At 39.2% G+C, this 21,817-nt stretch overlaps 1 protein-coding gene across 1 annotated transcript in view; it reads left to right on the top strand.

The window, feature by feature from the left end:
- Positions 1-21,817, top strand: part of LOC121870553 (dynein axonemal heavy chain 10-like) — a 129,588-nt gene that overhangs the window by 76,495 nt on the left and 31,276 nt on the right. Inside the window, exon 9 of the mRNA XM_042372384.1 lies at positions 12,749-12,862. Coding sequence (XP_042228318.1) covers positions 12,749-12,862 — 114 coding nt within the window. The remainder of the gene's footprint in view (positions 1-12,748; positions 12,863-21,817) is intronic.

The raw sequence follows: 21,817 nt of genomic DNA, 5'->3' as shown, positions 1-21,817 counted from the left end.
TCCTTAGGCTTTTTTTGCCTCCAGGTGTAATGTTAACCTACATCAATTGAGGATAAAATCTTTCACCTACAAATTGACAATAACACATTGGTTGTAATCAGACATATCTAGTTGCCTCAACAATTGCACCCCCAGTTGCAGTTGGGGTTGCAATTTCAAATTCTGAGGCATTACTAAGAATAGTGAAGTCTCTGGTGCAGTCTAAGATTAAGAGAGAAAACGGAGGACTCGGGCGTCCTGATGTGAGAGAAAATGGACTCGTATGATGGGGAACCAAATAAAAAAAGCATAGCTACATGTTTTGTGGACTACAGTATTAAGCGTACCCTTTTCATCACTTTGTAATAAACCTAGCCATGCCTATGTGTGTTTATGATATTTACCATAACATTATATATATATTTAGTGGGTCTAAATGGTCGTAAAATGGGAAACTTGGGGTTGGGTCTTGGGTGCCTGGAACCAATTAGAATAAATCCCATAGGTTCTGTACTTTCGTTATCGGCGGGGTCCCAATTAGGCGCGATAACCAAGGGATGACTGTACTGTACTGTATATACTTGTGACACTGGCCAGTTGCTACTGGTGTTATGGTACAGGGGTACCAAGTGACAACACTAGGATCCCGCTTCCTCTATCAAGGAATAAACAATTAAAATTTAAATTGAAAAAAAAACATTCAAATAATGGGACCTAGTGAACCTAAATGGCCCTAGTGCGGGTATAGTCACGTATGCATCGCGTATTCTTATAGATTGTGCTGCCAGGCATATGTTATCTAGTGAATTTAGTCAATATTGTACAGTAACAATGGACCTAAGTGCAAACCTGTATTGTACATGTACTAAATGATTACGGTACTAAAATTATGTTTATTGCAAATATAGCTTGTTTATAAATTACTATCTTACAAGAATCCCTCCAATGTAAGTTATATTCACCCAGGTCATTTGGGTGGCAAATTATGAAAAGAGCTTAGTCACTCTTAAGTAATGATAAATAAACACGCAGGCAGGCCTTCAGCGCCAACTGTCAAATCTAATCTCAAATAAATAAACAAACAAACGCCAGACATTGTCACCTCACCTCCCCCTCCCCCCCCCCTTCCCACCCTCCTTGTGTTCCCAGACAAAAGATTGGTGATTTCTTTGTTTATTTTATATAATATCTCAGACTAAAGTTAGGATAATATATTTTGCATTGCTGGAATCCTTGCAAGACAGCCAATAATTTGAATATAAACGTCATATATTTTGCTCAAGAGATAAAAATTGTTGTACATTAGTGTACAGTACTGTAGTACATTTTATAAAGTTTTTCAACTGTATTTTTGGGTAGATTTACATAGATTTCTTCATTTATTTTCATCCATTTACATGCACACACCATACTAAAAGAAACATACAGTGGTCCCTCGGTTAACGAGCGCCTCGGTTAACGAGTTACCTTCCATAAGATTCTTAACTTCGGTTAATGAGCAATCCCTCGATTAACGAGTTTCTTACGAGCCGACCTCCACATGTTTTAGCTTGCATTTGGCGGTCCACCAGCTGTAGTATTAGTCCGCCAATACAGTAATCGGTTCTAGGGCTTAAATTCCTTACCCTTTTAGTATCAAGAAGTTTATACTATTCAATAATTTTAAAAGTTTAATATTAAATTTTTTAGTCATTTTAACAATTATTGAACATAATTGAAGGTAAGGTCACTAGTTTGTGGCACGCCATCCAGCCTGCCAACACAGCATACAGGCGTCAGTCTCTGTGTCTTTTCAGTGGAGGTAACATCTTGCTTGAGACTCTCTTCAACTAAATGCTTTTTTTTCTGTGTTTGCAAGCAAATTATTGGTCATTTTGATATTTATTTTACATATTGACAATATATACCGTATATCTCGTCCTATAAGACGTCGGGGTGCATAAGACGGTCCCCCCAAATTTCCATTTAAAAAGTAGCTTTTGAGCTCTATTCGCTGTATAAGACCAGTACCCCAAATATGACACTTACCCGCTGACTCAGTAGTCCTTTACCAACCATCCTTGGTTTTTAAAATAAGGCCAATTCACTTCAAGTAATGTCATCAAATGTTACCCGCTGGTGTAGTGTAAACACTAGTGACGTCACTGAAGCGTCTGCTATTTACCGGTAACTGGAACTAATGTCTGTGTCAAGTAAAATTTTTCCATTTACTTGAAATGGATTTTCCGATTTATTTGTTTATTTATTTATTTATAATATACTGTAACATATTAAACACACTGCAAGTATTTTCTTTAATTTATAAGCTTGCTTCGCACGAGACGATCGGTGGTGGGAGTGTTCCCTCGTCTCGGTGGTGTGACTGTGTTCCCACTGTTTATACAACATACATATATATATATCTATATATACAGTTAACCCTCACTTTACGCGGTCCCACATTCCGCGTTTCCATGTTTACGCGGTCCCACATTCCGCGTTTCCACGTTTATGCGGTGCCCTGCCGGATCCCAGGATGCTCACATTCCGCGGTGCGTGTACCCCTTTACGCGGAGAGCGGCTGGCGAGCCGCGCCATTTTTGGATCCAAACCTCCCGCCATCCGCCATGTTGTGTAAGCTGCGCGAACATGGTGCGCACAAGGTCGCCCAGTCATCAAAACATTACCAGTTCTTCACCCGCCACCCACCACAGCCGGCCCAAGTCAGTGATAGTGTTAATTATGGTGAGGATATGGACTTATATGGACTTTGGGGAGTTTGACAAAGAGGCCCTGCAAGCCTCTGTGGTGGATAGTGATACAATTGATACAAGTGACACAGGTGAGGGCCAATAATCTGCCCTCTGCCTCGGAACCAACCGCCCATCCCCGTGTGCCCAGCCATTTTTTCTACTAATGTAAGTGTTAAAAAACCTAATATTATTGATATTTCTCTTAATTATTAATTGTGTGTGCATACCATCATAAAGTTAAGATAATATTTTTACTACAACATAGTTGTGTGTCGTCAAAAAGTGGAGTTTGGGGATCGGCCCGGGCCCCATTTCAATTAATCCCATATGTTATGTTATTCACTTTACGCCGTACCCTCCGGGTTACATTAACCGCGTAATGTGAGACCCAACTGTATCTAAAAATTTTATGTCTAATGCAAAATATATGATGTTTATATTCAAAATGATCATCAAATTGTAAGAATTCCAGCAATGTAAATTATATTCTGGCCGGGTAATTTGTATGAATTTTATGAGCTAAAATAAAAATCTTCAGTCAATAAAAAATAAATATTCTTTACACATGCCAGGTGGTCGGTCGCCGGTCCCTCCCTTCCCCCCCACCCCCCACCAACCGTCCCTACTAGATAAATGTGTGGGAATACCAGACTGTTTACCTTTTTAGTAATAAATAATAAATCAGACTAAAGTTAGGATAATATAATTGACATTGCTGGATTCCTTGTAAGACCAGGAATATTTTGAATATAAATGTCATATATTTTGCACAAAAGATAACATATTTACTCAGAGTAATCATTATATCTAAAATTTGTATGTCTAATGCAAAATCTATGATGTTTATATTCAAAATGATCATCAAATTGTAAGAATTCCAGCAATGTAAATTATATTCTGGCCGGATAATTTGTATGAATTTTATGAGCTAAATAAAAAAATTATACTTCACCCGTGTAAAGGGGTACACCCACCGCGGAATGTGAGCATCCTGGGTTCTGGCAGGGCACCGCGTAAACGTGGAAACGCGGAATGTGGGACCGCGTAAAGTGAGGGTTGACTGTATATATATATATATATATATATATATATATATATATATATATATATATATATATATATATATATATATATATATATATATATATATATATATATATATATATATATATATATATATATATATATATATGTATATATGTATGTATGTATGTATGTATGTATGTATGTATGTATGTATGTATGTATGTATGTATGTATGTATGTATGTATGTATGTATGTATGTATGTATGTATGTATGTATGTATGTATGTATGTATGTATGTATGTATGTATGTATGTATGTATGTATGTATGTATGTATGTATGCATGCATGCATGCATGCATGCATGCATGCATGCATGCTGATAACCACAAGGAAAGAAGAAAACACGAAGTTCCCAAGCGCTTTCGTGTAATTCACATCTTCAGGGGCTATCTCTCTCCCTACTCTTATGTTCGTTCACCAGACTTTTCGGGCTTCCGCCCTGGGTTTTCTAATTACTCTCAGCATGAAGGCCAGAGTTGAGTTTTTCTCTTCATAACTCTATTTTATTGATGTCCTCAGTAGCGGGTTCAGTCTTTCTAGGCGAACTTTAGCGAGGCTGCTAACCTTAGTGTTCCTCCCTGAATGCCGACCTCCTGGTCTTACTAGCAATCTAGAGTTATGTTGGGATGGACCTTGCATCCTTAATATGGGTTATATGAGAATCATTCTGGGTGAAATTCTCAACCCAATACATATTGCTCGAGTAATAGTGAACGATGTTGCCAATGGAGCGCTATGGTAGCAGCTCAGCACTGTCAACCCTACCAGGTGATGATGCTCACTCAGGCATTATCGCTCAAGCTAATTAATTGAGGCGATAATGTCTGTCCCTCTGATTGACAACAAATAGAGAACTTGATGATCCCTCAAAATGAAAATGCTCTGAATGAAGTTAGTTTGATTAAAAAATAGAGTTCATTGAGCTGAGGGATACTTTAGATAAGAGAAGGGAGAGGGTTACGACATTGTGATTTAATTGTTTATAATTGTCAAACTAGTGACTTATATAACAATAAGAGATCTTAATGAATTAATTTGCTAAAAAAATAACAGTTACGAGTCATATTGATTAAGGTTTGGGAGAAAATGTTATCTCCCTTATATTATTGTAATGATACAATGTAACTAATAGTGTTCCTCCTAGTTTAGATGAGTGATGTGCAACTGGAGGATGAAGGAAAGTTGTCTGGAGGAGACTATGGAACTGTCCCTGAGGAACTAGTGTTGAGTGATGAGCTACAAGGACTAGAAAGTTCACCTCGTACACTACATACAAGGAATTGTCTGTCAGTAAAGAATGTGAATTCAGTAGTAGTAGCTTCACCCAGTATGCAAGGGACCATACTACATGCAATTATCAAGGATGTAGAGCCACTTGGATTACCAAGATAGATCCTCATTTGGCTTGCATAATTCATGGCAGCTGTGTCTCAGACAACCTGTTTTCACCAATAGATTGTGCAGTTTGTTATTATCAAATTTTTCAATTTAATCAACCTGCTGGACATAAGAAGGAATTATTGCAGATCCAAATTAAAATGAGGTGGAATAAGGCCTTGAAGAGTAAATTTTTAAATGTAAAACAATGGAAAGATCCCAAGTTGGCAGAAAGTTTAGGTTTGTTGGTGTTTAGTAACAGACTTAATCCCCAATTAGACAAGCCTGCTTCTACTAAGAAAAGTAGATTATTGGATCTTCTAGATGATGAGGCAGTAGGAAGATTACAAAAACCTCTACCTAGTCAGTCTGATTTCAGTGGATTCCAGGATCAGGATGAGGAGGCTGGCTCTAATCATAATGTTCAGTCTAGAGCAGGGAGAACCTGTTGAGACTGACTTCATCCTGTCCCCATTTTGCCAACCTCTTCCACCTAGGGCAAAAGTGTTGGTTACTATGAGTGGAAACAGGCTGCTGTCAGCTGCCACGCAGCTGCTGGATAATATTGAGTGTAAGGATGATCCCAACAGGCCTTGGGTAACATTGGTAAGATCTAAGTCTTCTTTGTTTTCTACCACATCTGAATCTGTGGATTCCTTATTCAAGGTATTTTATGAAAATGTTTCTAAACTTCCTGATCTCTCAGCACTTACAAAGAGACACGAAGGCCATGCAACTGTGGGTCATCATTCATTGTTTTTAGAAGGTGATACTACACTTTCTTGGCCTGATATTTGCCTCAAAATGATATCTGAAATAGGCGAAGTCTGGGCTAATATAATGAAAGACTTAACAATCATTCCTGCAGACAGGAATGCTCATAAGTTTAGTTTTTTGAATCTCCAATTTAATGACATAAAGAGTTCCTTATATGAACTTTCCCAGTATTTGCCGGCTCGAAAATATGCTGATAGAAGTTATGAAAGAAATTTGAAACCAGTTGCTTCTGCACTGTTGCTTGAAGAATTTAAAATTAGGAAATTGGCAACGGATATTTTGCCCGCAATTATGATGTGTCAGTTATTGACTATGTTTGTGCTGGACTATGAGGACAGTTCAGAAGTGGACAAATGTTTTGCTGCTGCTATACAAGGGATCCCATATTCCCTGTACAACTAATTTTTAGATATGTTGTTGAAAGCCCTAAAACTAAAAGCCCAGCTAAGGAAGCAAGCCACTAATAATGCTTCAAGTGGTAGTGCTTATTTATTGCTACGTTCTTCCCATCTTTCTCCTGTTTTGATTGATGAACAAACATCTGTTAAATATAGATCAGCTGTTGAGGGGAACAGGACTAGCTACTAGGTTCAGTTATCAACCTAGAAGAAGCTTTAGTGGAGGAAACAAACCAAGATGTAGTAGGGGTGGCCGTTTGTTCAGAAGTGGAAGGAGACCTTATTCCACCACATCAGTGACTACTCCCTCCCAATGAAGCCAGACAGCTGGGTCGTCTAGGTGGTTTGGAAAACAGATGGACTTCTTCCATATGGGCTTCCAAGACAATCAAAGGGGGCCTCACATGGACTTGGTTGAGCATTACCAAAAAGGGGTAAAAAACCAACCCCCTTTCTCACAGAATTTGTATTTCAACTGTTAAACAGAGGTGTAATAGAACTGTTAAAGTCAGGGAAATGTTTCATGTCTCGCCTATTCTCAGTTCCCAAGAAAGGAAGCGACAAATTGAGATGGATTTTAGATCTTTCAGTCCTGAACAAGTTTATTACCAGAAAAAGTTTCAAGATGCTCAGTTACGATCATCTGAGGCATCTACTTCCGCCCCATGTTTGGATCTCAAAGATGCCTATTATCACGTTTCTGTTACTCCCAGGTACAGAAAGTTTCTAGTGGGGGATGTAAGTTATCAATTCACAGTGATGCCATTTGGCCTGACAATTGCACCAAAAGTCTTTGCAAAACTTGTGAGCATTCCCAGAAAGATCCTTGCAAAGGAGGGCATAAGAACCTTTGCTTATCTAAACGATTGGCTGATAATGGGAAACTCTTTCGAAGATTGTCAAAGAGCGACCCAACGTACACTAGTACTATTTCAAAACCTTGGTTTAAAGATAAACCAGGTAAAATCAAACTTAATACCATATCAAAAGTTGGATTGGTTAGGCCTCCATTGGGATACAAATCAGCGGTCATTCAGTTTACCTGGAACAAAAGTAACAGATTTGATAAACAAAGTAGAAGCCTTTTGTGTAAAGCACAAGGTTTCACAGTAAAAATAAGTATGTTACTGTATATGAAGGGTACTGGAATTAATAAGCTCATATTATTACAGTAACATATCTTTACCAATTAATTAGGAACAAATAAACAATATTTTGTCAAGTTACAATAAGAATGACAGAGGCAGGGGTGGGGGGTGAGCGGTCAGTTTCTCCCGCTAAGGCCGTTTCTCCTCCGCCACCGGTCTCTATGTACAGAATTAAACAGCGAAATTATTTGAAATACTCTAACATTATTCCATAATATCCTGACCATTGGAGCTAGTTATACAGACTTTTTCCTTAGAAAAAGCCATAATTTTGAGCAATAGTATATTACTGTACTCACTTTGTACTCAGATGTACTAAGTTAAAGGAATAAACTTTTTATTTCTTATGTAAACTATGACATGTTTATACAGTACTCAAATTAATCTTTATCTTGCGAGGATTTCAGCAATGCAAGTTATACCTGTATTCTGCTACGCAGAGTCTGACATTTTATAAGAGAAAAAATTTAACCGTAAAAACACCTTCCTTTATCACCCACCGCCATCTCGCATCCCATGCTGGCTGGGAGGAGTGGGGTGTTGACAGCCAGGAGGCTCAGGAGATAACTGGGTGCATAGTTATGGGGGGAGGGGGAGGAGTCAGGGTCTCAGGATTATAAAAGACAGGGAGTTTTTTTTGCTTATAAAATTGCTTATCAAATTACACTGTCTTAACTTAGCAGAATATAACTTGCATTGTTGGAATTTTTGCACAATGACAAATAATTTGAGTATAAACACCCCATTGTTTGCACTAGACATCAAAGTTTTAGAAATTAACTCTGTACATTTGGGTACAGGTTGAGAATCCCTTAACTGAAATCCTATAAGCTGAAAACCTCCGAAATCCGTACTTTTTTTTGAGCACTTGTCGTGGAAAATTAAATTAATTTCACAAGGCTTTTTTAAAGTTCCCGTGCGATGTGTGGGTCCTGATTTGCCACAGAGGGTTACAAGTGTGACCCAATCTAGCTTAACTGGGTCAGGGTGGTGGCTGTTGGCGTCAGTTGTTCTGCACTTATCACAGTTAGACATCTGCGCATTACTCAGTGATTTTTGTGCTTTTTCTGTGGTTTGTTGCAAGAAAATACAGTTGAAAATGTCAGAAAGACCTGCAGGAATCCCTATGGGTAACAGTGAAAAGAAAAAAAGGAAGGAATTATGCTTATTCATAGCACAAATTATTGAGTTATTGCAAAAACTTGATCATGGTGTAAGTGCGAGGCGACTCACAGAGGAGTTTGGAGTTGGAACGACCACCATTTATGACCTGAGGAAACAAAAAGACAAGTTATTAAAGTTCTACAGTACACTGAAAGTGATGAGCAAAAGCTTATGAAAAATAGAAAAACATTTCATAAGGCAAAAAATTAAGAGCTTGATTGTGTTTTGAAAGAGTGGATTAGTCACCATTGGAGCGAGCATGCGCCGCTTTATGGCATGCTGACCATGAAACGGGCAAAGATTTATCATGATGAACTTAAAATTGAAGCTAATTGATAATATTCAGCAGGCTGGCTGCAGAAATTTAAGAAGAGGCAATAAATATTTATAGGTTTGTGGTGATAAAGCTTTTGCTAATCATGAGGCAGCAGAGAACGATATCAACGAGTTTGCCAAGATTATCACTAATGGATATCTAAAACCAGAAAAAATCTACAATGCTGACGGGACAGCATTGTTCTGGCGTTATTGTCCCAGGAAGACACTAACTACAGCTGATGAGAAGCATCCTACAGGAGTTAAGGATGTCAAGGACAGACTGACTCTGCTGGGAAGTGCTAACGCAGCAGGCACACACAAGTGTAAACTTGCTGTGATAGGCTGTTTTAAAGGCGTGACTTTTTACCAGTCCATCATTACACCAACAAGAAAGTGTGGATCACCAGGGACCTCTTTTCTGACTGGTTTGATAAACATTTTGTACCAGCTGCTCACAAGCAATACCAGGAAGCTAGACTGGAAGATGACTGCAAGATTTTGTTATTCCTTGGCAATTGTTCTGCACATCCCCCAGCTGAACTTCTTGTCAAGAATATTGTTTATGGCATTTACTTCCCCCAAATGTTACTTCATTAATTCGGCCATGTGACCGAGGGATCCTTAGAGCACTGAACAGCATGTTGGCAGCAGTGAACAGAGGAGTGGGTGTGGAGGGTTTCCAAAAGCAGTTTACAGTGAAGGATGCCATCTGCACCACTACTAGTACTTGGAATGCTGTAGGTAAGGACACCCTAGCGAATGCTTGGCACAACCTCTGGCCGTCGACTATGTTCAATGACGATGAACATAAATGATGACTTTCAAGGATTCCGTGTGACAAGTGAGAAACAAATGATAACAAACCTCCTTACATGCGCAAAAGGTATACCCTCGGATGCTGTTAAGAAGCTGGAGGAAGCTGACATAGAAGAAGTTCTCATCATTGATAATGATCTTCCAGTTGTTAATTCATTGACTGATAGTGAAATAGCTGAGATGGTTCTGAATCAAGGTGATAGTGATGCTAACAGTAAAAGTGCCCATAGACGACATGGTGAAAATGTGTGATGGAGTTATTGATGGACTAGAGCAACGTGCATTCATAACTGAACAAGAATCATGTCAGTTTATAAGATCAAAGAGTGATTACTATGACAAAAATCATTGTTAATGAGACAGATGTTACTAGAAGAAACATTTAAGAAAGTCATCCTTCAGAGTGCATCCTCATCCCTAGAGCATTAATGAATGAAGGTAAGAGACAGATTGTGCTATGGCAAATTTCAGGGGCAGTAACAGGTAGGCCTATGGTAGTGGTTGCTTGCCTATCTGATTTTTTGTTTTTGTTTTTTACTGGGATTAACCCACCCGGGCACAGGTCACTGACCCACATCGGGTCCTAGGGGGCGAAAATGTAATAATTATTCAAATTAATAAAATTGATAACAACAATGATAATAATAAAGACATACAAAAATGAAAAAAAAAAACAAGATCAAAAGTGAGAAACAACATATGTATGTTGTGTTGTCAATAGTAAGGGAAACAATTGAGACCCTGCAATTGTGTGTAAATGAGGCAAAAAGTCAAATGAGCAACTAGGACTTGGTTTCAATTTTTGTGATGCCATATGGCAGCAGGGTCTACCAATCTACCAATGGACAACACATTATGTTTCCAATATCTTCACAGGCGGTAGTACCTCCCTGTGTGGTAGCTGCCTACTACCTGTTCAATTTGCATCTTTTTGGTCAATCCAGAATGCGACGTCTAGCTTTATACCTAGGTACAGTCAGTTCTGCTATAAGCGCGATAGTTGTGTTCTTGTAAAACATCGTGTTATAGAAATTCGCGTAATAGAAATAACAGGGCTTATGGAGAAAATAGGGTTTGGTGCAGATTACTACTCGAAATCGAAAAAAAAAATTTAGTAGCCTAACACAAAGGATAGCACAGTCTAAATAAATGTTAAATTCATATCTAATAATGAAATCATGCAGTAAATGTAACACTTTACCTTGAAAAAACATGAATATAACTTGATAGGGGAGAAGGGTGATTTTGAGGTTGATAAGACCGAGCTTCTCTTCAAGGGTTATAGCCTTTCATTTACGATCATCACCGGGAATGCGATCACCAGAACGCTTCTTGGAGATATTCTTCTTTACCATATTCACAGTTAATACCACAAAATTGGAGAAATAGTGAGCAAAAATCGCGTTACAGCAAACAAGCGTTCGCGTTATACAAATATCGTTCTTCTATTCATAAATCGCGTTAGAGCCAACTCGCGTTGTCAAAACACGCGTTATAGCAGAACTCACTATGTAAATGGCTAGCATCAACTCGCCAGGCCAACATACAGGCAATTAAAACATCTAATAATTACTTAAATCTTATTGTTTCATGCACAAAATTATTAAAAATGTTGCAGTAAACTACTTGCAGACTAGATGTATCCATATTCAGTAAATGAGATCTACATGAATTTCATGCTTAGACTTGGGCACAGTTTCCTCTGGGTGAGGTACCTGTACCCCATTATACAGGTATACAGTGTACAGGTATCCCCAAATACGAAAAAAAATTCGTGCCAAATGATTTTGGATTAGGGATTCTCAACCTGTAATGTGTTTCCATTTGCCCTGGTTTATTCACTGATCAGTTGTCTAAATGCAAAAGCAGCCAAATCGAGCCATCATGTATCAATTAATATTAAAATATAAATTATAAAGTAAAATGTTATAAGACAATGGTTTAGGAGTGCTGTTAATGTGTGTGTTGTGGAAGTCTCTTCGCCTGTAACCTCACCAACTGCCGCGTCTCCTCACCAACTAACTCGTCACCTATCCCTTCACCTCGTCAGCTCAGCTCGGAATTACAGTGATTTATTATTGTATTTTGCTCTTATAGTATTATGTACATTTAAAGAAATATGTATATTTGCACAGTAATTATAAATAGACCCAGAGCTGAAAAATCCAGCTTTTCCCCAGCAGTTGGTCTTCCCACCCACGCACCAACCTTGTGAGGATGCGGCTAAACATGATGCATTCATTCAAAATGCCAGTAACCCTTCTCCCCAGGCCCTGAGCAGAAAGGTTTGGAGTATTTTTCTCGCCATTTTCTCCGATTTTCAGGGTTTTGCCTTTTATTTCATAATTGACACTTGCTCCCCAACCCATAAATAGAAATTTGGACAGATTTTGTTTTTTTCCAGAAAATGCTTCCGATTTCAATCTCGGAATTTGTTCCCAACCCGAAATTTAGGGAATTTTCCAGAAAAATTCTGAGCAAATTTCAATTCTGGGAACTGTATTGAAGAGTTCGTGGCTTGAGGGATTCCGGCTAACGGAGATATTACTGCATAACATAAAACACATTACAGACAATTGAAATTACTTGAAAAATATTTCACTATTAAACATCACTGTATTCCAAACGTGTACAGCAAGTGTAACAGGGAGGGTTTGAGAGGAGTTAAAGAGACAAAGACATAACCTACCACCTTGTCACCGATGCAATTAGTGCTACACAATAATATGACTTGATCCGTGTCATGGTGTGCGAGAGAGTTAATGAAGATGGAGTGACATAAAAGTTAAAAAGCATTAAGTTTCTGATTTCCATCACACATTCACAAATAATGGAGTGGAACAGGTACCTGTATGTGAAATTGTATAGATAAGCACATTCCTGTAGTGTTACCAAAGGTTTCATTACAAATCAGATGAATGAAATGAGTTTATCCTCTTATGTGTTGTAGGTGGTGAATGAGGGAAGACTTGAGACTCTGGCTGGGCATGCCGTCGCACTTCTCGATGTCCTGCTTCTGGTGTGGCGCCTTGGACGACGACGTGGCATCAGCGGCAAAGTCCAGGTATCTCCTCCCCCTCTTACTGTAACTCTCCCAGGTTCCAGATACCTCCCCACCCAGGCTCCATGTGCTTCCCTTCCTTCTTACCGTGGCTCCTTCAGGTTCCAGGTGCCTTCCCTCCTCAATTTGGCTCTCCCAGGCTCCAGGTGCCTCCCATCCCTCTTAATGTGGCTCTCCCAGGCTCCAGGTGCCTCCCCTCCCTCTTAATGTGGCTCTCCCAGGCTCCATGTGCCTCCCCTCCCTCTTAATGTGGCTCTCCCAGGGTCCAGGTGCCTCCCCTCCCTCTTAATGTAGCTCTCCCGAGGTCCAGGTGCACTCCCTCCCCTCTTAATGTTATGGCTCTCCCGGAGCTCAGGTGTCTCCTCCCCTCTTAATGGCAAGCTCTCCCAGGCTCCAGGTGCCTCCCCTCCTTAATGCTTGGCTCTCCCCAGGCTCCAGGCCTCCCTGTGTGTGGCTCTCCCAGGCTCCAGGTGCCTCCCCTCCTTAATGTGGCTCTCCCAGGCTCCAGGTGCCTCCCCTCCTTAATGTGGCTCTCCCAGGCTCCAGGTGCCTCCCCTCCTTAATGTGGCTCTCCCAGGCTCCGGGTGCCTTCCCTCCCCCTTAATATTGCTGTCTCAGGCTCCAGGTGCCTCCCTCCTTCAATGTGGTTCTCCCAGGCTCCAGGTGCCTCCCCTCATAATGTGGCTCTCCCAGGCTCAGGTGCCTTCCCTCCCCTTAATATTGCTGTCCAGGCTCCAGGAGGCATTATATGAAATGAACCAACCTAACCTAACCTAGTCTAATCTACCCAAACAAAGTTTTAAACCTAAACAAACCAAATTTAACATAACAACACAATATATATATATATATATATATATATATATATATATATATATATATAGAGATTTTCATCATTGCCTCGTGAGTGTCCGGCCTGGGCTATTTTTAGATTTTGCTTCCGCCGCCGCCGCCCGCCTCTTCCTCTCCTCCCTCCGCTTGGGCCGCGGCGTAGTGATGTGTGCGTGTGTGTCTTTGTTATGTTATCACTGCGTCATATACGATGTGGACTGGATTGCATCCCTACCTCTGCTGCCTGGCTATGGGTAGAGAAATGTGTGACGCAGGAGGAGGAGGGAGGAGGAGGAGGCAACTCGGCTTGCAGCGGCAGTTTCGCCCTCAAAGGCACCCCGGTTATAACGCATCCATTGTTCCGTAAAATGGCCTTGGATGCCCCAGAGGGCCTTTCACCTGGAGCCATTCGTAAAAGAAGACCGACGTTCATTAGGCTACGGATGGAAATTACAAATTGTTCAAGATTTGGAGAAGGAGGCGATGCGTTGATCTGTAACCGGCATGGCGTCACGAATCTACGTTCATGATCGATCAGAAGGATGCAGCCAAGATCAAAGGGCATGAAATCATAAAGTCTGCAGTTTACCTCTATCAGGTATTGAAGAACAGATCTTGCAAAAGTGGAAATTGCAGTGGAGTTATTTGGTGCGTCAGGCGCGGCACATGGCGGTGGACCGCTCAGTGCAGGATGCGCCGCGTGAGCTATCGCGGCAGTGACACGTAAACTGGGAATTGCAGAGCCTAAGCCCTTCAATGCTTCTGGTTGGCTGCATGGGTTTAAGAAGAGAACAAGATCACCAACATCAACATTGGTGGTGAGGAAGCGGTGTGACCGTGTGGCGGCTAGAATTTTCTCCGTTTTCGTGAGATTATGGAGGAAGGACAGTAAGTGACGACCGGTGTTTAACATGGACGATATCTGGTCTTTCTGGAAAAAGTTATCTTTCAAGACCTTCCATTGTCCGTCTGCCAGCAAGGTGGGGGTCGGAGAGTTTCAGAAGAATATCATCCGTCCTGTTTACCCAATGCTCCGGTGAATCAAAGTTATCGTTGATTCACAAAGGCCCGCCGTGCGCCTACAGAATATGGACATGAACAAGCTTAATGTCCACTGGCTGTTACCCATTAAGGCGTGGATGTCCTCTTCTCTGTCCCTCTTCTGGTTTGACAACTGTTTTGTTCCTGGCGTGCAGAAATTCTACGGTAGCAAATGTTCCATTCAATATTTTTGTTGCTCATGAGCAACACCTGGACACTGCGCCCTTACTTAGGTGTCTACTAGCGTAAAAGTGGTCTTCCTTCCTCCCAACCTACTGTCATTAATCCAGCCCATGGACCAGGGTTGATCTACAGTAAAGCTCGTGCTCAAAGACAGCCTGAACGACTCTACCTGAGATGAGTTCGTAATGGTGCCCAGGTGGCAGGAGGCGAGGACAAGGAACAAGAGGCGTGACTCAGAACACCTTCAAACAATTTTGGGAGGATTTAACGTTAAACAATCTGAACTTCTTGGTGGAGGCATGGGATCTGCTGACTATTGCTCACGATTAGTCACGCATGGAACATATGTTGCAGCACATCCAGGTGGAAGGTAGTGAACCTGTGACTGAGTCAGGTTGACTGTTGCAGTAGCAGTGACCTTCCAGAAGCTGCACTCACATTCAGCTGAAGGCTTCTCCGAGACCACTTCACGAGAACATCCTGGAGGTGATCAAGATCCTGAAGTGACTGCTGAGGATGTTGGAAGAAGAACACGCCAGTGAAGAAAGTCGTCATTCTCCGAAGAACCTAGTTTAAGTCTGGTGATATTAGTGTGTCATAGGGTTTAAGAAAAATTAAGTCGTCCTTTCGCGATAATGGCGATTGAGCAGCGCTAGAAGTCTTCCCTCCGAGCTGGATTTGAGCCGCAGAGTGCATCAAGGTGTATCGACAACATCAACACCAGCCGTCGTAAAGTACTGACAGGTTCGCCGCCGCAACCTACAACAGCCAGCCCAGCCAGTGATAGTGAAAGTGAAGTTGACTTTGAGGTTGTCAGGAAGCCTGACAACTGTAAACAGTGATGTTGATCCTAAATGGGTTGATTCACCTGATGGCCAGTAATCTGCCTCTGCTTACCCGAGCCTCCTCCCGATTCCGCGATATCTCTTCTACTACCGTAGGTGTTTCACCCAACTTTTAGTTTCTCTTAGGTAACCTTCATTTTCCTATGTTAACTTTATCTTCTAACCTAACCTCTTCTATATTACTTGTTTTTCATTCATCATAAGGTTAGATAAATTTTACTACAACATATTTATGTCGTCAAAAATTGGAGTTTGGGGTCGGCTTTGGGTTCTATTGATTAATCCCTATATTTCTGTTTGTTCATAGCAGTTCAGTTAGGGGACCTCTGGGTTAATTGAACTAGAGTAAATTTATAAATATATATATATATATATATATATATATATATATATATATATATATATATATATATATATATATATATATATATATATATATATATATATATATATATATATATATATATATATATATATATATATATATATATATATATATATATATATATATAGAATACCTAATAACAATATTTAACTAAAACAATTAAAAAACATTAACATATCTGAACATCAGGAGGTTAGGTGAAAGTCTTTTGTTTCATGTAGTTTGTATTTATATAAATACATTACGTTTCGCAAACTACTATTTATTTCTGAATATGATGTAATATTTTGCTGAAATGACGTCTATACAGTGGAAAGTGGGATAAAATCGTGATGAAAGCAATGAATTTCACTTTCTTTCGTTCAAAAGATATTACCGTAATCGCTTTTTGAATGGTTTTCAGTTAAAAACTGTTGTATTACAATAATATTCTATCCTAATTCACTTGTGATGCAACAGTTTTTTAACTGAAAACGATTCGAAAAACACGTGTACCATCTAGCTGATACGGCAGAGCCCTCGTCGCGGAGGCTTTGTTTTTGCATTGGCCCTTCTTAAGCAGCCTTTAATTTTAGCGTACGTTGAAATTATGTTTACCGGTATATTCTTATTTTCTTGTTTCTTATTTTCCAGAAATATGACAAGTTTGTATATAATGCAATGTTACGGTACTTTTAATTTACAAGTATTCATTTATGAAAATACAGAAGACACCAAACAAATACCAGTACGAATATTTGCGTGACTCTCCCGCCAAAAAAGTCCAAACAGCTGGTGCTCTCTCCCTCGGCCCTACCAAAAATAGCCCAATGACATCTTTCTTGTTTATTCTCTTCCAATTTCTCACTTAAACTAGTATTTTTTACTTCATATTGCCTACATCAGATAAACTACAGTAATTGAGGTTAGACACTTATAAATTCGATTACCGGGTACTGGCAGGATGCCGTTAGAACCACCTGACCCTACCAACAGTGTTGCAAGTCAGACACATTATTTTTATTTTTTTTACATTTTTGGTGTCTCCATTTGTTAATTTTTTTTTGTGGGTTTGCACAATAGTAAACTGTTTTACCTACAGTATTGTAAAACGATTTGGGAAAAAAATACTCGGTAACTTAAAATTTTAAACGGAAAATCTTGAAACTGGCAACTGTGTGCTGAAGACGATGACAAGGAAAATTATTTTGAAGGATTTTCCTGAAAATATTCAGAAATATGGTATCGTAGTATTTATTCAAGTGAATTAGGATAGAATATTATTGTAATTCAACAGTTTTTTAACTGAAAACCATTCGAAAAGCGATCACGGTAAAATCTTTTGAACAACGAAAGAATGGTCAGGTATTGGGTAATGACCCTACTAATCTTTAAATTACCCAATTCCTGACCATTATGGACCTGGTCTCACCCTCCTCTGTATAAATACAGTACACCTTGTTTTGTACTTCTCTTTAGTCTGTACTCACCCCTGAAGATGTGAATTACACGAAAGCGCTTGGGAACTTCGTGTTTTCTTCTTTCCTTGTGGTTATCAGCATATACCTAGATCACGCGCAACTACAGTGATTTACTTGCATATATATATATATATATATATATATATATATATATATATATATATATATATATATATATATATATATATATATATATATATATATATATATATATATATATATATATATATATATATTATTAACCTCCTTTCACGTTAATGTGATATTTGGGAGGTACGGAAGCAGAGCCGTAAAGTAGATAATATAACATATGGGATTAATTGAAATGGAGTCCAGGGCAGTCTCTCACTCCTTTTGACTTGATACATAACATAATGTTGTAGTAAAATAACATCTATTTTATGATGGTACATGCACAATGTAATACTTTAGAAATAGAGAAATACAGTGCATAAGTTAATGTCCATTCAAAATGACTTTTCTCCTCTTCTCACACTTCACTGGCATCTTCCTCTCAGAAATTTTGGGAAATCCATATAGTAATAAATAATACCTCAAACTAAGTTATTAGGATAATATAATTGATATTGCTGGATTCTGTAGACCAGGAATATTTTGAATATAAATGTCTTTATTTTTCTAAAGATAACATATTTACTCAGATTAAACATTACATCTAAAATTTGTGTCTAGTACAAAATCTATGATGTTTATATTCAAAATGATCATCAAATTGTAAAATTCAATATATAATTATATTCTGGTGAATTTTTGTATGAATTTTATGAGCTAAATAAAAATCTTCAATTAATAAAAAAATATTTTCACACCACACGGTATAGATGGTGGGGTCATTCTCCCTCCCTCCTCCCACCCCACCCACTGTGATCACTATGATGGTAAATGGATACCAGATTGTTTACTGCTTTGTGTAATAAATATAAATCAGGACTAAGTTAGGATGAATATAATTGACATTGTGGATTCATGTAAGACTGAATATTTTGATATAAATATCATATATTTTGCAAAGATAGCATATTTTCAAGTAGACATTATATCTTAAATTTGTATGTCTAATGCAAAATATATATATTCAAAATGATTATCAAATTATAAATTGTATGTAAATTATATTATGGTTTTTTTTGTGTTTTTTTTGTGTTGTTTTTGTGTGTGTTGGGTTTGTGTGGGGGTGTGGTGTGGGGTTGTTTTATGTATGTATGTATATATATATATATATATATATATATATATATATATATATATATATATATATATATATATGTTATGTTGTTATGTTTATATATATATATATATATGTTTATATATATATATTTATGTTTATATATATGTGTATATATATGTATATAATTTGTCGTATAGCTTCGCTGTGGGTGTCGGCTGGATGCTGATTTTACCGCCATTGCGACGCCTCTCATCCTCCTTGGGGTGGCGGCGGTGGTGGTTTGGTGTGTGTGTGCTGTTGTTATGGTTATCACTAGCTTGAGCGTCTGGATTGTGATTGGCTGCATTCCCCTCTGTTGCTGGTTGTGGTGAATAGTATTATGGCGGGTTTGGCTGCCGGAGGAGGAAGGGAAGTGGAGACGGCTTGGCCGAGTCGTTTCATTCTCAAGGCACATTACTGGGTGCGCGAGTCCGGTGATCTTAAATGCTTTCGCGGATCCACACCCGAGAATAACTTTCCTTACCTGGACCCGGCGGCACTAACCAAAAAGAGACACGGCGTTCATTAAGCTCAGGCTGGAAGTACCATTGTTCAAGATTTGGAGAAAGGAAGGCATAAGTTGATCTTCAGCGCCGCGCGTCCGCATATCGATTCGTGCAATAAAGAAAGGGTCTGTAAGATAAAGGCACATAAATTGCAAAGTTCTGCAGGTGCTTCATCTATCAGATGAGCTACCAGAACAGGTGCTGGCAAAGGTGACTTTACTGGTAGGTTATTTGTGCGTCAGGCGCGACGCTATATGGCGGTGGACACGCTCAGTGGAAATGCTTTGCGTGAGCTGCTGGCAGCAGTGACACGTAAACTGGGTGCAAACTAAACCTCTAATGCTTCCGGTTGGCTGCATAGGTTTTGAAGATTACTGGTCTCTATCATACATTGTTGGTGAGGCGGTGCTGACCGTGCGGCTGATTTTCCTCCGTTTTGCGATTGGATTATGGAAGGACGGTACAGTGGCAGTTGAGGTGTTTATATAGGTTGAAATCTGTTTTCTGGAAAAAGTTACTTTCAGCCTTCGTTGTCCAGTCTCGCGAAAGCGGTGGGGCAGGAGATGCAGAGGCGCATCTCACCGTCCTGTTTCCATGCCTCCGGTGCCTGTAAACCAAAATTATCGAGTGATTCCCAAAGCCCTGCATTATGCTTCTACAAGAATATGGACATGAACAATTTGTCCACTGGCTAACCGCTTACGCGTGAATGGCGTGGATGTCTCTCTCTGCTCCTCTGGTTTGACAACTGTTTGTTCCTGGTAAGAAATTCTGCGACAACAGAATGTTCCTTTCAATATTTTGTTGCTCTTGACATGCATACGGACACTGGCTCCCTTGGATGTCTTAGCGTAAAAAATTGGTCTTCCTTCTCTCTAACACTACGTCATTAATCAGCCCATGGACCAGGGTTGAATGCAATGTTAAGCATACTAAACAAAATTCAAGCTCTGAACGACTTTACCAAGATGAGGATTCGCGGTGTGGCTGGGTGACTGGAAACGAGCAGGAAATAAGCTGCGAGGACAGGAACAAAGGCGGTGACTTAAGAACTTCTCGTCAAACAATTTTGGAAGAAGTTTAACGTCAAACAAGCTGTAGACTTCTTGGTGGAGGCATGGAATCTGCTGTCTATTCTCACGATTATGCATGGAGACAGTGTGTTGCATGCATACCAGGTGAGAGGAGAGTGGACTACTTTGAGTCAGGTTCTAGAGATGCAGAGTGGCAGGAGTGGACGCTCTTGAAAGCCTCAGTAATACAGCTGCTGAAGTTCTCGAGACCTGTGATGGCATCATAGGTGATCAAAGATCCTGAAGTGACTCGGCGAGGATGTTGGAAACCATCAGTGAAGAGGAGAAAAGGTGCGTCATTCTCCGAAGAACTTGTTTAAGTCATAGTGATATTAAGTGTTGTCGTAGAGTTAACAGAAAAATTGAGTCATCATCGTTTCGCGACGATGTGGTAGACATGGCATCTTCCTCCGACTGGTGCAGGCTTGGGGGTTGCATATATATCGAGGTGTATCATGACATCATCAAAACCAGCCGTCAGCAAAATATCTTGAGTTCTTGGCCGCAACCCACACAGCCAGCCCAAGCCAGTGATGATAGTGATAGTGAGTTGATTTTGAGGGTTTGTCAGGAAGCCAACAACTATAGTGACAGTATTATGATTCACCTAGTGAAAGGTGATTCACGTAATAAATGTTGATGACATTGATCTGCAGGGATAATCGTCCTGCCTCGGAACCAACCTCCATCCGTGTACGGTCCATTCTCTTCTACTACGTGGTAGTGTTCTGCCTCAAAATTTTCTGGTTTTTCAGTAACATTTTCCTATATTAACCTTTATCTTTCTAACAACCTCTTCTATATTCTTGTTTTCATACCACCATAAAGGTTAAGATAGAATTTTTACTACAACATAGTTATTTGTAGTCAAAAATGGAGTTTAAGTCGGCTGAGTTCTATTAGATTAATCCCATATATGTTCTATTTGTTCATACTTGTGATTCATAACATCGGGACCCTCTGGAGTTCAATTGACCCGTTAAGTTAAATTTTACTTATGTAACAATATATATATATATATATATATATATATATATATATATATATATATATATATATATATATATATATGTATATATATATATATATATATATATATATATATATATATATATATATATATATATATATATATATATATATATATATATATATATGCAAATATATACCGTGTATATATACCCGAGTTCTTAAGACAAATTTACACGGGCAAAAAGTTGAAATTAAACCTCTCTATCTGAGTAATAGTTTTGATTAGGTTGAAAATATTTACAGTAACTACCAGTAAACAATGGGTGATAACGAACGCACCTGGCTGTGAGTTGTGGGTACAGTTGCCAGGGCGGATCTCTTGCGTCATCTGTAAGCCCAAAGTAATAAATGCATGGTATGGGAGGTGGCACAGG

The sequence above is a fragment of the Homarus americanus genome, unplaced genomic scaffold (genome assembly GCF_018991925.1).
Source record: "Homarus americanus isolate GMGI-L3 unplaced genomic scaffold, GMGI_Hamer_2.0 scaffold32583, whole genome shotgun sequence".
In the NCBI taxonomy this organism is placed as follows: Eukaryota; Metazoa; Arthropoda; class Malacostraca; order Decapoda; family Nephropidae; genus Homarus; species Homarus americanus.
The sequence above is the reverse complement of the archived record's forward strand: the minus strand, read 5'-3'. Positions and strand labels throughout refer to the sequence as shown.